Source organism: Pseudopipra pipra, chromosome 12, assembly GCF_036250125.1.
Source record: "Pseudopipra pipra isolate bDixPip1 chromosome 12, bDixPip1.hap1, whole genome shotgun sequence".
NCBI lineage: Eukaryota > Metazoa > Chordata > Aves > Passeriformes > Pipridae > Pseudopipra > Pseudopipra pipra.
The window spans coordinates 3,406,208-3,422,339 of record NC_087560.1 but is presented as its reverse complement, the minus strand read 5'-3'; the positions used below and the strand labels follow the sequence as shown (position 1 = coordinate 3,422,339).

Sequence of the window (16,132 nt, the reverse complement as noted above, 5' to 3'; positions counted from 1 at the left end):
CACAAGAAAATCTGGGAAGTTGACCCAAAGGGAGCCCCCGAGGCTCCTCACACACATTACTGAAGCAGCTGGGAGGCTCCTGTGTCATCTGCTCTGCCCCTTCCCCAGCTAATGCACTCCCAGCTGTTGGGGACATGTGGGCCTTGGGGGAAGGAGGGTCCCCCCTGCCCCCTGTAATGCTCTCTTGCCCACCAAAAGCCCATCTGGGGCTTACAGCTTTTTGCAGGATTTCCCTGAAACACTTTTTCTCCAGTGATTTCCAACAGCATTATCATTAGGTCTCACAATGGTTTTTTGATGTGGATGAGTGGTATGATGCTGTATCTGTTTCATGGTTGATGCAATTTCCAAATTTAACTAAATAAGTCCTTAGGGAGAGAGAAAATGCATTATTTTTCCAGATAGTCCTTTAATCTTTCCTTTTCTGGATGCATAATTAAATGAGGTTAAATCATCTTATCTCATTTCCCTCATTAAACTTACTATTACCCTCAATATGTTAATGAATTAAAAAAAAATTGTATTTAATGCTTGAGTATTTTTTGTAATGTGAAACACAGTCTGTTCTTACTGTCTGACCAGTTTCTGGTCATGGATTCCCTGGTGCCCTGCTGAGATAGGTTATACAAATTCAGACTGTGTATTAAAAATGGAAGTAGATGCTTACAATAGAACTTAGGAGACAGGGCAATCCAGAACATGTGAACTTCTCAGAAATATTGAATGTTCCTTTCTGTTGCCACACTTGAAATCTAGTTGTTGTTTGGGCTCAGCTGTGCCCACCTGATCCTGTGGAAGCACCTGTGACTTCTGCACGTTGAGGACAAATTGCAGGAATGTCAGCACAGACAACAAGGGACAGTGTATTCCTGACTAGGTTGTCAAATTCTCAAGCACAATTTCCGTTGAAAATTTTAAGTTCAATCTTTTTTTATATTCCTTCCTCCCCTTCTGTTATTAAGTGATCATAAAAACTAGTCTGACAATTAACTTCTCTAATTAAAATCTTGGCTGTTAACACACCATCTCTTGTTATGACAGGTGAGTTTACCGTTGCTTACACCACTAAATTTCCTCTTTTCTAAAAAAACTTATTTTATTCTTTTGATTTTCATGTCTTCTGCCCTGTAGCTGTGTTTTGTCTGAGTTCATATTTCTAAATTTGCTTCCATATTCTCAGGTAATCGTGGTTTCCAAAGTGCCTCTCGAATACAGTCATACTATTTTAGATTTCAAAAAAATTGGGGCTGAAGTTTAGTAATGACTGGGGAAGGTCAGATAGGTTTTGGTGGGATATGACTTGCAAGTAAATTTTACAATGGCCATACATGTCCTGAGGCAGAACTCCCAGGAGTTTGCACAGAGCTGCCTGGATTTCAGTTCCTCATGTTTCCAGGGAGGCTCCTTGGGCAGTTCTTCCAGATGGAGCAGCTCCCAGCGAGCAGGGCCCTGGTGGCTCTGAGGGCCTCAAGGTAACAGATGGCTTTGTCACTTCATGTAACACAAGAGCAGGCAGGGACAGGGAGGTTCACATGAAACTAGAGAATGATCCAGGTAGTCAAATGAATTATTCATTAACAGAACTCTGGCAGTAATCAAATCCAGCATGTGATACTTAGCCTGTGGAGATGGCTGCTGGGCTATAAGAATTCCAGACTTAGGGAAAAAACGTGGAGGAAGGTTGGTGCCCTACTGACTGTTAACTTTGCTTCAGATTAGATGTGATCTAATGTCAATGAATGTATTTATTTGTAAATGTTTTTGCAAACTCTTTGTTAAAAGCGTGTCTGGAAGTGACTGAATACCAAACTGATGGGTGAATTAAAAGGAACAAGTAACTTCTTGTGCACAGCTAATTGTCAGATGGCATCACACTGCTAAACTGATTCCAGGTAGTTCAGGAGTCTGAATACACGTTTGCATTAAAAACTGCTTTGTATTTAAAGAATTCACCAAACAATATTCTTTCAAACACAAGTATTTCTGGGCTGTTAAAATGCTTGGTTGAGTCTTGAGTAATAATTATGGATCTGACAGGGAACAAATGGAAATTAAAAATTGAACGTGTATGGCTTTTACAGAAAAAGTCATTCCTACTTTAGTAAGTGTGATTATGGCTTTGCTATGCTCTGAGTAATTTTATTCTGATTAATTCTGTCATTTTAGACTACTAAGAAATATGCCATGAGATAAAGAATCAACTAGGCAAGACAGGCAAGAATATTCTTTTTTGGTAGAATTAACTTCAACAGATATTAGTAAAAGATAATAGAAGATATTAGTACAATTATTAAGAGATACGTACGATTAATGTATCTTATTTATATGTTAATAAAATTATCTTTAGCTAGTAGTTACTACAAAAGGGTATCTTCTGATATTTTTAATGTAGATAAGATGCCTTTAGGTAAGAGCTGACTCCAGTTTTCAGAACAAGTAGAAGTGAGGTGTTTAATTTTGCAAATGGCAAGGAAAAGGAATTGCAACCCACCAGTTGCTGCAGCAAAGCAGTGGCAGTTTGTTGGTTGATTTTAGCAGTTCTGAACAATCTCTTTGTTGTCTCTATATTACTTGCCAGGGAAAGTTCTTGGCCAAGTTTTATCATAAGCTTTGTAGAGCAGAGCCTCTGTGGTCCTGGCAGTTCCTGAGGTCGGTGGGGTGGGAGCTGTGGTACCCAAGGGGCCCAAGAGTCCTTGTCCCATGGAGTGGGACACATTTGGCACAGGCCGTGTGCCGTGAGCCTTCTGCAGGAAATCTGGTTGTGATTGTTGTGGAATTAAGCCCCTGTTCCCTGGAATATTGTTGGAGATAAGATTGTCTCTGAGAGGGCAGTAACATGCTTCCATCACTAGGTCCTGTAGATAATTATATTTTGTCTATATGAAGATGAAGAAATGAAAATAAAGCCAAAGTCTCTTACAGGAGTCAAATGGAAAGTCTGTGGTAAAGCAAAAAATACAATTGGTATCTTTCTGACTTCCATTCCCTTCTGCAGTCAGTGGGGCACACTGAAATGTGTGCAAGTGCACATAGGGAAGGAGAGCAGAAAGGCTCTTTGCAGACCTGTCCTGTCTCTGGTTACCAGCAGGAATCTGAAGAGATTAGCCAGGTGATTCACACAGAGTTTGGGAATTTGGTTTAAAACACACAGCCGTTTTTCTAGAGTAAAACAGTTTCAATAGTAAAACATTGAATTGAATTATCTTTTTACATCTGTCATTACCAGTATTGTTTATGTTTGTGAACAGTTATATAGTTACATAAAAGCAGCTGTTACATGACCTGCAGCAAAGATAATTTTCAGAACAGTGCTGTTAACCTCCCTGGTAACTCAGGATTTACACCAGGGCCAGGCTGCTGTGTTTTATCCTGAGACATTGAAAGAGCCCAGTATTTAAATGAGCACCTAATGTGTGTAAAATGCTCAGTGCAAAGGCAGCAAAGGATGAAAATGCCCTTAGCTGTGGTTTAGACTCATTTCTGGTTTGCTGGTTACCAAAGATTGTTTAGACCAGTTCATATGTTAAACCTTAATATTTGAGCTCAAGCTCTAATCTTTATGCCTGAGCTGCATAACCATATTTATTAGTAAAAACTTTAGAAAAGCCCAGAGAATGATTTTTTTTATACAAGTTGTATTCTAGATTATTTCTCTCTCTAAAACGGGCCATTTAGTGTTGGTTTTTTTGCTTCTCTGCTCCTCCAGGTAAAAGTACTCTCCCACACCATTCTCTTCCTTTTATGTGAATGATCCTAAAACCAGCTTATGCTAAAATTATATTGGACAATATCATAAAAGTTAGTTACAAGTTAGTTCTTGAGTTTTTTGCGGGAATTTTTGTTCAGCAAATAAGACAGGTGTGAGCTTACCTGTCACAGTAATGAGTTGTACCATCAGGCCTCAAAGAATCACAGTTGTTTCAAGACACATGGGGAATTATGGGCTGCTATTAATTGCTGGCCACAAAAATGTTACACATTTAGGAGGGGGTTCACCTTGATACTCTGCAGATCTGGTCACACTTTAAGACTTGATGCTTACAAATTTAACTTTTCAGGTATGTACCAAGATTAGATATCAGAAATGTTGATCAGCAAGTTTTATGTAACAGCCATATAGAAATCAAAGTAAATTGGGGAAAACCTGCTTTTCTATTTTCTCTTTCAGTTTGCAGTCCCACTGTAGCAATGTTTTGCTCTTTCCTGGAATCCAGAAAAAGAAATTTTCCGAGAGCTGACACTGATTAGCGTATTTTTGTTATCAGAGTAGAGCAAATGGGAAAAAAAAGTAAAGAAAATACTCTGGAAGAATAGTAAACCACATTTCTGGGCAGCGCTTTCCACACTGAGTCGTGCAGTTATGTCTGTATGTGCACTTTGTTGTTACAAAGAAAAGCAAGAGTGTGGTTGCTTTGTTGTGCTTTACTGTCTCATGAAACAGCAACATGGGCATGGAAAACTTTAGTACATGTTGCCATTTTCCACACAGTTTTGTGCACGAGCAGCTTCCCTTTTTGCAGTAACAGAACAGGTCCCATGAATAGAGTTGTTCAGTGTCTGTGAAAGCAGTAGTGCTCCTTGAAGTGAAAAGCTGTGCTAAAGAATATTTCATCGATTTTTTTGGTATTGATTTCTAAAGAGAACATTTTTCTCACACAACTCCTGTGATACTGTAATAAAATAGTTGTTTCTAATGCTTCTATTTATACAAGTCCTCCTTTCTGAGCCCGGGGTGTGTTTTTCCGCTGCAGATCGGAAGGATGCCGAGGGCTGGGAGACGGTTCAGCGCGGAAGGCCCGTTCGATCCCGCTCCACGGCTTTGGCAACAAAACCTCCCCTGGCTGCAGAATCCCTCAAGTCCAGAGGTGACAGTGACAAAGAAAATGCCATTTCTCCACCAGCAGAAAACAAGCCTGGGAGTTCAGTCACGGAGAGTGGAGCATCCAAAAGCACAGAGCCGGGACAGCAGGATCCTTTCCAGCAGCCTGAAGGTCCTCTGACTGAAAGGGCTCAGGTCAGTACATCATTTAAAACAATTTTCTGACCTTAAATCTTACAACTTTTTCTTCAGCGCTTTTTCTGAAGGTGATGGTGTCTAGAGCTTTTATGCACTGACCAGATTAGAAAAGGATTTAAGAAATAATGGCTAGTTCAAGTTACATTTATGGAAATGCATTAAATATCGGTACAAATAGGGTAATTAAAATTATGTGGACAGCTTTTCCATCGTTTCCAAAAAGTCAGGGCCAGGCACATCTCATACACAGATTTCAGGTAAAAAGATCCAAGTTTGGCAAGGTTATGAGCCCCTGAAATAAGTGAAGTTGTTTGCATCACTCACTATAAAGTTACCATGTATTTTCTTTAAATCTGTTTGACTCTAAGTGACTTTAAAAATCAGTGTGTTACGTTTTGTTAATTTGGCAAATGCCTCTTGTTAGTTCCCAGCAGGTGCCTCAGAAACCAACGGGAGCACCGGGACACCACTGCAAGGAGATTCCTCACAAGCAGCTCCTGAGGTGCCTCCAGCTCTCCCCAACACTGACTGTGCTTCCAAAGCTCTGCAGCTGAACGAAGCCTCCTCCCAGAGCACTGATCCTGTGCACTGGCATCAAACAGAAAAAGCTAAAACTGAAGCTGAAATGGATGCTTCAGATATTTCAAATGTGAGTGCTGCCAGATTGGTAAGAAATCTTGTAAGATCTCCAAGTGAATAATAAATATAAGCCTTAATTTTCTCACTCTGTGTTGCACAGTGTGTATTGTTAACCCACTGTAAAAATTATAGAAAAGTCTATCAGGTACTGTAGAAAAAAGACAGAATTTAATTCCAGTAAAGTTTCTGAACTTTAACTAGAAAGATATAAATGTGTTATTTGGAAAAAAGATATTAGTGCTCTCACTCTTGATATTTGCACTAATTTTTTATCTCCTTCCACTGTCAATCATTTTAAGTCACACTCATTAAATTCTTACTCCACTTTTGCTAATGGTTCAAGCTGGAAACATTTAGGGTATCAAAATTCTGTTAGAAACAAAGGTAGACCTCTGCCCTAGACTAGCTGAGCTGCTCTCCTGGGTCTTCCTTTACAACCAGCAATTTGGAGGAATGCTGTTCTTGAGCAATAAATATGAAGTCAGTATTCTGTTTTTATGTGGCTTTCCAAAAACAATGTCCCTTCTTCTCTGGAGAAGAATTCTGCAGGTCTCAGGGTGTGTCTACTTTGCTGGGATTGTCTGAGTGGAGAGTTGCAGTGATGTTACATAAAATCCAGGTTAAACTTTCAGGTTTTGCTTTGGTTTTTTTGTTTTTATTTGTTTTTCTTGTTTCAGAAACTAGATTAAAATTCTGATTTGCAGAGGTTTTCCTGTAAATCACTTTCCCTTTAACATCTTTTGCAAACTGGACTCCTGCTAGGTAATTGCCAAGCCACGTACCTGTTTGCTTTTAGACCTGATTTCTAGCAGCTCATCCACTAACATTGTTCCAGATGCTCAGTTATTAACACTTCAGGGTGCTGACAGGTTGGTGGGATCTGTGTCTCTTGGAAGCATTTTACTGCTGCAGATTACACTGCTTTAAACACCAGTTTGTGTATTGTGGCACATTTTTGATTGCTGGAGTGGGAATGAACTGGTTAATACTGAACACTAGAGAAGGAAAAGACAATCAGTCAGCATTTTCAGGCTTACATTCCTGCCTCACTCCCTTGTCATCCATGTTGAAAAAATAAGTACAGCCTGAGATTCCATTGTATTAACTACAGTAAAGTTTCCAGCTATGGTTCATGCAGATAATTTTCATCTTTAAATAGTACTTTGGAGCATGATTCTGTTTAAAAAGATAACAGCAGGCCATGCCTTGATGTCTCAGAGTATGCCTTGCTTAGTCCCTATGAGTGGGTATTTGAAACAATAATTACAGAAGAACTGTCTTTGTTGCTTTTAATGACAGTGTTTGTGTCATGTTTTGGAATGATGTGAATGATAATTGATTTTGTAAATGTTCACATAGCTATTAAACGAGTTAATGGTTGCTAACAGTTTTAGTGGGGTTTATATTTCAGTTACCTTCACAAAATATAGCAGTAAAAGAGCTACAAGTAATGAGAAGTTCAACAAAATAGCATATAATTCATATTAACTGTATGGAATCCACTTTTCTGGGCTTGCTGGTGACTTTGTTTTTTTTCTCCCCTGTGGTGTTTCCTGCAGTCCATGGCAGAAGTCCTTGCTAAGAAAGAAGAGTTGGCAGATCGCTTGGAAAAGGCCAATGAAGAAGCCATTGCCAGTGCCATTGCAGAGGAGGAGCAGTTAACCAGGGAGATTGAGGCAGAGGAGAACAATGACATCAACATCGAGACTGACAACGACAGCGATTTCTCTGTGAGTGCCCATCTTATTTGAATGCACCCAAGTTCAAGCTGTCTCTGTTGTCAGTGGAGTAGGAATATAGAATTTGTTAATGTAATCTGTTTTACGTGTCATCTAAATAGTGTCATGTAATAATTACACCAAACTAAGGTTTATTTAGGCTTACTAAACTCCCAGCACAGTGCTGCTGAGTGGTACAGAGCTCTCTGATGTTGCAGCCGTTTTCCTGCTGCCTATTTCTGGGTGCAAAACGGGGGAACTGGGACTTTTATCTTCATTGCTACCACACAAGAGTAGGTGAAGCAAAAGTCTCCACTTTTGCTGTCAGAAAGAGCAGGAACAGCATGTGTCTGTGGAGTGACCAGTTCAGTTTGGAAACGCTGCTGAATGTTGCTGATTTGGCACTGTTTAGTGTGTGTGTACACCTGTGAGTTAAGGTTTATGATTTTACTGTCTGGTTCATATTGATTTTCAGGCCAGCATGGGCAATGGAAGCATATCTTTCTGTGGTTTGTCTATGGACTGGAATGATGTTCTGGCAGATTATGAAGGTAAATTTTCACGTTACTGTATTTACATGGAAATGACAGTAAAAATTTACTGAATGAGAAAAATGCCCATTTTACTTATGGCTCGTTAATTCAGAAGTTTCCCCAACACCTAAATATTGTTCCAGGTTATGTTATTTTCTATGTTATTTCCTGAGGGAAGATGGATAGTTTGTGTGTTCAGACTATCTCTGTGTGTCTTTGTTCTTCAGCTTTCTTTACCCATCTCTCTATTAGAATTTTACATTTTTTTATCCGGTTTTACCTTAACATTTGGATAAAAGCATAATAAAATAATTAAGCCTTAAAATGCGCAGAGATCAGAGATAAATGTAACATTCTTCAGGCTGCTTTTGCACCTAGGCTCAAGGGAGCCCATCCGAGAGAGAACTTCAAGAGGAGCTAATGCTTGTTAATCGCCCTTTTCCCAGAAAAGCTGTTTACATTATCCCCATCTTTGTTTTCCTCCTGCCCAGCTCGTGAGTCGTGGCGCCAGAGCAACTCGTGGGGAGACAGAGTGGAGGAGGAGCCCGCCCGTCCCCCCGGCCACGGGATCCACATGCACGAGAAGCTGTCCTCGCCCTCCCGCAAAAGGTTCCTCACTCCTTACCTGTCTGCCTGGGCCAGGGAGAACAGGCAGCCAAAGCCATGGCTGCTTGAAACTCTGTTTAAGTCTGTGGGTGGAAAGGGTCACAGAAAGCTCTAGATGTACCTTTTCATAATGGACTGGGCTCGTGCTGCATCGTCCACTAAAGATTTGAAGTCTAGAAGAAAAGTATTCACATTTACAGGAAATAATTGCCCTCCAGTGGCCTATTTTTTTTTTCTCTTTCTGAAATTACATAGAAATGCTAGCTACACTGTCAGTTAATGTTGTCTCACTTGCTTTTGCTCTGCTTTGGTTTTTATTAAAAGAACAATAGCAGAATCCAAAAAGAAACATGAAGAGAAACAAATGAAAGCTCAACAGTTGAGAGAGAAGTTACGTGAAGAAAAGACACTGAAGCTTCAAAAATTAATGGAGAGGGTAAGCTTTCTGTAATGTAAAGAGCTGCTCTGCTGCCTTTCAGAAAAGAGGGTTTTTTCCACAGTCTAGACATGTTAGAGATTAAAACTGGTTGAAATGCAGTTTGCATCTGAGTCTGAGTTTACGTAGTTTTCACAGCTATTAAAGAAAACATTATTTCAAATCATGAACTTCTGTGAGAGTGTTGGTGACATACTAGACTGCCTCAGACTCAAGGACGATATAAAAAGTAGAAATGTCTGTCATGTATCCACTAAACTGAAGCAGTTTGGGTGTTTAACCCAAAGCAGTGTACTTTGGGTTAAACTTAATGCAGGCTTTGTGTAGGGCATGAAAGTATTTGTTTCCATGAAGAAAGCTTCGAGTATTAGAAAACCCTGAGGAAAATTCAGGCCCTATTTTCAGTTGCTGTATTAGTAACAAATCTACTCATTCTACATAGGAGAAAGATGTGAGGAAATGGAAAGAAGAATTATTAGATCAAAGGCGCAGGATGATGGAGGAGAAGTTACTCCATGCAGAATTCAAACGTGAAGTGCAGCTACAAGCAATTGTGAAAAAAGCACAAGAGGAAGAAGCTAAGGTAAGTTACTTTGTTTCAGAGAGGAACAGTTTAAGAGTTATGCTTTTATATATGTTGCACCTCGAGAGTGCTCACGAGTAGGTTCTGAGAGAGGGTGCAAGTTAGACATGAACACCTGTGAACTGTGAAGCAGGTGGATGCTGATGTCTAAACAGACCATTTTTCTCTAGTATGAATTTAAATGAATTAGCTGTTATTAGACATCGTGGTGGGTTGGACTGGAAGAAGAGAGGGCTGAAGTAGAAGAGCTGATAGTTGTCTTGCAGAGTACGGCAGCATTTTCAGTGGTACCTAGTCCTGGAAGGAGTAGGAGATGTGATTATCAACTCTCTGCCTTTCACATGTAGAAAGAGAAGGGGGGGAGTTCATTGCTCTTCTCCTTTGTTAAACATCTATTCTAGATCAAGCTTTCTGTCCTTTAACAGTAGTTCTGTTTCTGTATTTTGTACCACTGATTTGTTAAGCAGCTGGAAATAGATAGAGACCTGCAGTTATTCTAAAATAAGTATTTTGTTTAGTGCTTTTCTGACTTAATACATAGTTCCATAAGGTGAGCACTGGATGGGTGCTTTTTGGTTTGCCTCATTCATATGACTGATAAACATTTTAATGATTTAACCCCAACCAGTAACTAACCACCACACAACCACACACCTGTGGGGTGAGGGAGAGAGTCACGAGTGTAAAGGTGAGACACAGAAACAGTTTAATAACTGAAGGGGGAAATCACTTCTAAGGAGAAGGAAAATAACAAAGAGAGGTAAATAATACCCAAGAAAGACAAGTGGTGCAAAAGCAAATGACTGGCAGTCCTCAAGCAGCGACCCCTGCCAACCTCCCCCGTGCTTTTGTTGCTGCACATGATGTCCTGTGCTCTCAAATATCCCTTTGGTCACTTGGCCTTGACACTGTGCAAGCCCTGCTCAGCAGTAACTAAAACATCCCTGTGTTATCAGCACTGTTTCCAGCACAGATCCAAAACATAGTCCCATAGTAACTACTGTGAAGAGAATTAACTCTATCCCAGTCAAAAGCAGTACAATACAAATAAAATATTTTATTTTAAAGACTGTTTATCCCATCTCCTTAAAACCAAAATGTTTCCTTGTATGATGAGCATGTATCCCAGCTGTGATTGATGCAGCTGTTCATCTGTGTTATTCAAGACAAGCACAACAAAACTTTGATTAAAACGGATTTAGCTTTTTTACTTAGTTGCTGTTCCTGTCTCTTGGATTAAAATGATTTCTAGACAACCTAATTCACTCTAACATACCTTCATTATTATTTCATTACACAGTGTGACTTCTGTAATTACATTAACTAAATCACACTTGCCATAATTCCCCAGATAAGCAGATGTTTCATATATTGTGTGTGTTTAAATGTGTAGGATCTGCTGCCTCGTGAGGCTCTTGTGTTGTGGAAATAAAGGTTAGTTGGGCCAGAAGGCTTTAGAGAAATAGCTGATGAGTAGGATAACTGCAACCCATGGTAACTGTTGCTGCCCAGTTGGTTATCTAAATTCCCAGTGCTTGCTTGTTTACTGACCTGTAAAATCCATCCTGTAAATGGATTCTAGTCAGTAAACAAAGTTACAGATATTATCCTACCACCCTTTACGTGATCTGTTGTTGTCTGTCCATGTATGTTCTCTTTACTCAATTTTTTAGTGTACACATTGAAGTTCTTTTAAGCCAGCCTTTTCTTTTCTTTTTTTGTTCTTGTGTATTGCACTATGCTGTGGTTGAAAAAGGCAATATATGTTTATGAAGTTGGCTATATGGATAAGAAATATGAAGACTGTGAGCTTGTTTAGTTTTTTCTTACTCATATATAGTTTCACTTTTTTAATCAGTAAGTACACATTTATTTAAAGTCAGGTCAAAAGACCTGTTGGATTCTACTAGCACTTACTTATTTTGCTGATTTATCCATCTAGGTCTTAACATTCCACATGTTATGAATGGGAGAACAGACTGATGAAATCTTGTTGCTGGGAGGACTGGGAAGATTTTTCTTTATTTTACCCAAAGTTTCTTGTTTTTTCTGATACAGTTCGGTTTCTCTTTTTATATTCCATGGGTTGTCTCATTTAAAACAAACAAAACAATAAAACAAAACAACAAAAACCCCACATTAAAAACTCTAAAGACTTATTCTCAACTTGGTAGTTTTCCAACCCATTCTGGAGAAACGTCCCACCAGTTTATCGAATGGGTGGAATTCCCTAAGAATGAAACCTGTTTCAGCTTCTCAGGCCTTTTCTTGTGTTTTCTGATTATTTGCAGGTAAATGAAATTGCATTTATAAACACCTTGGAAGCTCAGAACAAACGTCACGACGTGCTGAACAAACTCAAGGAGTATGAGCAGCGTTTAAATGAACTGCAGGAGGAGCGGCAGCGAAGGCAGGAGGAAAAACAAGCCCGTGATGAAGCAGTTCAGGTACAACATCTCTGTGGCTGCAGGGGGACAGGGAAACATGGGCTGTGTTTCCTTTTGGCTCTGCAGAGTCCTCGTTGCTTTCTGTCTTCCCTCCTTTGTTCAGCTTTGGAAAAGTGGATTCTAATATGTTTCTCCTTTGAAATGTTTCCGTGGTTAAAGGGAGGAAGGTAAATCATAAAAACCCCCATAGCAGGAGTGCCACAACTGCTGGGCAGGTGACTCGTGCCTGTCTTAAGGGTTTTTTGGAAAATATTTGTTACTTCTTCATAAACAAAACTTTGAGAGAGGAAACAGTAAGATAGTCCTTAACATATGCCTGCTGTCATAATTACAGTACTTTTTACAGGATCAGGGGAAACCACAGTGCAAATGTGTTTGTGTTCCTGGAGTTCTGGTTGCTTTTTGTTTGGTTTTTTTTTTTTATTTTAATGCAGCATTTCAGTACTAGGTTTTCCCAGCCTCATGCATCCACTTTTTTGGCATTGTTCTCTATGTTAGAATCTAAACCAAGCTTTCTTCTGATATAAACTCCCTCCTCCCTCTCTATACATATGTCAGATCACCACAACTGTAGGTCACTTCTGGATCCAGTTTCTGCCAAAGCTTAGTTCTTAGGCTTAGAAGCTGATCCTATCTCCTTATTGAAAAATGGGGCATGTTACTGACTTCAGTGCTTCTGAGGCCATTTTTTTGAGCAGAAGATACTCTAAAAGGGCTGGATAAAACTCTTTTTGAGAGATTATTTGGAAGTTTATGGATTTCGAAGGGTCAATTGAATTATCAGTGAAAAGTACCCTTCTAGATTGTTTATTAAAAACCCAATCCCAGTGATCCCGTTTTTTGTAGTTACTTATGTTCCCTTTTTCCAGATCACAGTTATAATTGAATTCCTTTCTGTGGTTTTGGATTTTTTTAACTCTGTCTTCTCTCTACCCCCTTTGTAGCCCTTTCCTGGGTTGTGTAGGCATAGGTCTGTTCCTAGGCTGGCAGTTGAACAGGCACTGCAGACAGGATTTTGGTCCTAAATCCCACTTATGGCCACACTGTTCTCTTTGTATCCTTTCTGCCAGACCAAGGATCAAGCTGATGCTTCCTGCTGTGCTTTTTCCATGCACAAGTTGCTTAACAGTTGAGCAATACATTTTGAGCCCTATATTTTGTTATTTCTTCATTACCTGTATCCTGTAGGATGTTTAGAATATTTTCAAATAATCTTATTGGTGAACTAGACTAATAAGCTTTTATATTGCATAGACTTCTTCAGAATGAGCAAAATATATGGTTAATTAATGTGCAGGTTAGTTCATCCAGCCTCGCTTTCAGCGTGTGCTCGAGCTTCTGAACAGGCTCATATTTGCAGTTTATTCCATAAAAACGCCCTTCTTACTCCATCCTGAAAGACAAAATGCAACCAGCAGGCGTTAAATACAGTTTCTGTTGATTCCCTCTTAATTTTTCCCTAAAGGAAGGGCTGGGGTTGCCTTGTCTCCGCAGGAGCGCAAGCGGGCGCTGGAGGCGGAGCGGCAGGCGCGGGTGGAGGAGCTGCTGATGAAGAGGAAGGAGCAGGAAGCGCGGATTGAGCAGCAGAGGCAGGAGAAGGAGAAAGCCCGGGAAGATGCAGCCCGGGAGAGGGCCAGGTAACTTGGCAATCCTTTCTTTGGGTCCCTGCCCCTCACCATTCTCCTCTCCAGCAAAATGCACCTTCCCCAGAACGGCAGGACCCTCCTGGCTGGTCAGGAATTTAAAAGGTAGCATTGATCACTGTTGATCACTGTTCTTGATGAGTGGTTTGAAAGAAGAAATCAGGTGAGTCATCATAAGTTCTGTAACAGATTTTTGTATTCCTTGGGTACATGCACAATGTTAAGATGCAAGACTATATGTTACTACATTCATCTAAGTGTTATTGCTGACAAGGCCTTTTAGTAATTTGCCTTTTTTATATTTTGCCTTAGTTTTCAAAGGAAACAAGGTTAATGTTCCCATGTTCCCCATTTCCTCCACTCTCCAGTAACTTTTGGACTTACTGGCATCAATTGAATTTCACTATTTTGTAGACACCAGAGATCACATTTGTGAAGCACAAAACTGGGAAATCAGGCTTCATTAATTCTACTGCCTGTGAACTACTTGGTTTATGGTTTTGTCCATAATCAAAAGTTCATAAGGAGGTTTCCACATAGGCTCTCCTCTCCCTTTCTTTTATGCCAAAAATGAAGTGCAGAGAGTGAACACTGAGTGTGAGAGAGGTTTGCTTTCAAGTCTGAAAGGGGAAACTACATTCTGCTTGTTTAATTTGCAAAATTCTGTTTGTGTTCACCTCCTATTACTCCCTGTTTTCCTACAGTTCTCCTTCTACAGGCATTCCATAAAACCTGGATAGAAGTTACATTTTTTTCAGTGACAGGTGTCATGAATGGTTCTTTATCCATTTCTGTTGTCATGACTTGTTTTCTTCAGAGTTGTCACAAAGGGAGTATTTTTTCTCCAAGTAAAATATTCAGAAATGTATTGATCACCTTTCATCTTCCAAAGTCATGAGTGACATCATAAAGAGATTTAGCTTTCCATTAGATGTGTAATGAATTCTGGGGAGGATTTACAGCCTTTCCCAGGACTTCATGGATCTTTCCTCAGTGTATTGAACCAAGTCACAGTAGGATACAGTGAGTTGGAATGAATCCTTCAGTCGTGCACAGACACTTGAAGAAGGTTAGGACTGAGAGGGAGAATTTGGTCATGCTATTTTGGGAAGGTAGACACTGCATCTGTAAGGCTTCTGCATCTTTCTGGAATTTGAGGAAATCCTCACAGTGAGCAAATGTGAGATATTTGTCCCATTGACATCTTTGTCCTCTAAGCTCTTCTACAGTTAGAACTTGTCTAACAGCTCCAACCACATAATTCTTCGCTCCTTTTGTTTAGTCAGTGATAATCTGCCACTTCCCTTTGTTGCACCCCAATTATTTCCTTATGATATGTGAGAAACTGCAGTTTCCATTTCCCTTCTGTTAGTATTGTGTGTCAGCAAATTTCCTCTCTATTTGCTGCTATAACACTCAGTTTTCAAACACTTTGTACTTGATATTGCAGTACCGTGCTTGCACTTGTTTTTCTTTGCCAGATGCTGATTACACAGGAGAGATTTTGCCTTTTTTGTCTTTTTTTTTTCTGATAATTTTGGGAAAGAGTAGGAAAGAATGTATTTGTGGTTTCCTACGATCTGTTATGTCAGAATGGCTTCAGAGTCATTACATGTCCTTAATAACAGTTCTGGGGTTTCTCTAACAGAGCAGAATTAGAGGAGGATTCTCTCTCCTGGTTTCCAAGTTCAGGGAGGGATGAGCCTGACAGGAAGTTGGCTGTGCTGTCCCCTCCATCCTGGATTTCAGTGTGTTGTGGTGGAACCTCGGGGTATCATTTGGTGTTTTCTTGGGGTTTTTTTTCCTGCTGCTAGGATTTAGCTTGTATCCTGAAGATTTAATACTTGCTGGAATGAATAATTTTTGTAATATCTTCTTAAAGTTTCTTCAGTATAAGCTTTACCATGTGCATCTGGTGGTGATTAAAGCATCTGTATGAAAGGAATAGTGTACTTAAAACTGACTTTAAAAGCCCCTCTGCCCTTATGGTACATTAACTTGTTTCCAGTAAGGTTTTAGTTGTAATTTCAAAGTATTTTTATATTCCAGAGAGTTGAAATCCATAATATGGAAAATTTTGTTCTTGTCAATAGAAATCATATACTGTACCCAAACCATGTGAAAAGAATGCTTTCAGAAGGGCTTGTGCAGGAGTAATGTTGGTGCTTTATAAATGGAAACTTGAGAATTTTGTTTCAAATACTATTAACCCAAAGTATGCAATGATAATAATTTGTTGGAGTTTGTAGCATTAAACAAATACGTAAAACCACGAACTGAAAGAAATAGCTAAAATAAGCTTTGGGTTTGGGTCATGTGTTAGTTGTGTTTTGTTTCAGTTCCTGATGTGAGTCAGGAGCTCTTTAAAATACAAAGACTGTAGTTCAGTTTTCCTTTATATACCTCAGGGGAGACAGCACATAAACTACCTAATGCTTCTTGTCCATCGTCTCTTCCTCACCCCCCACACCCATGGCAAGTCAAGAGTTCACTTATTCTTTCTGAAAGAA

At 39.7% G+C, this 16,132-nt stretch overlaps 1 protein-coding gene across 4 annotated transcripts in view; it reads left to right on the top strand.

The window, feature by feature from the left end:
* The window catches only part of SCAPER (S-phase cyclin A associated protein in the ER), a 141,925-nt gene that overhangs the window by 29,015 nt on the left and 96,778 nt on the right, over positions 1–16,132 (top strand). For all 4 annotated transcript variants that reach the window (XM_064668442.1, XM_064668440.1, XM_064668441.1 and 1 more), the window contains exons 9-17: positions 4,752–5,014; positions 5,442–5,666; positions 7,216–7,386; positions 7,850–7,925; positions 8,399–8,516; positions 8,838–8,949; positions 9,392–9,532; positions 11,824–11,979; positions 13,474–13,616. In XM_064668442.1, the coding sequence (XP_064524512.1) occupies positions 4,752–5,014; positions 5,442–5,666; positions 7,216–7,386; positions 7,850–7,925; positions 8,399–8,516; positions 8,838–8,949; positions 9,392–9,532; positions 11,824–11,979; positions 13,474–13,616 (1,405 nt within the window). The remainder of the gene's footprint in view (positions 1–4,751; positions 5,015–5,441; positions 5,667–7,215; positions 7,387–7,849; positions 7,926–8,398; positions 8,517–8,837; positions 8,950–9,391; positions 9,533–11,823; positions 11,980–13,473; positions 13,617–16,132) is intronic.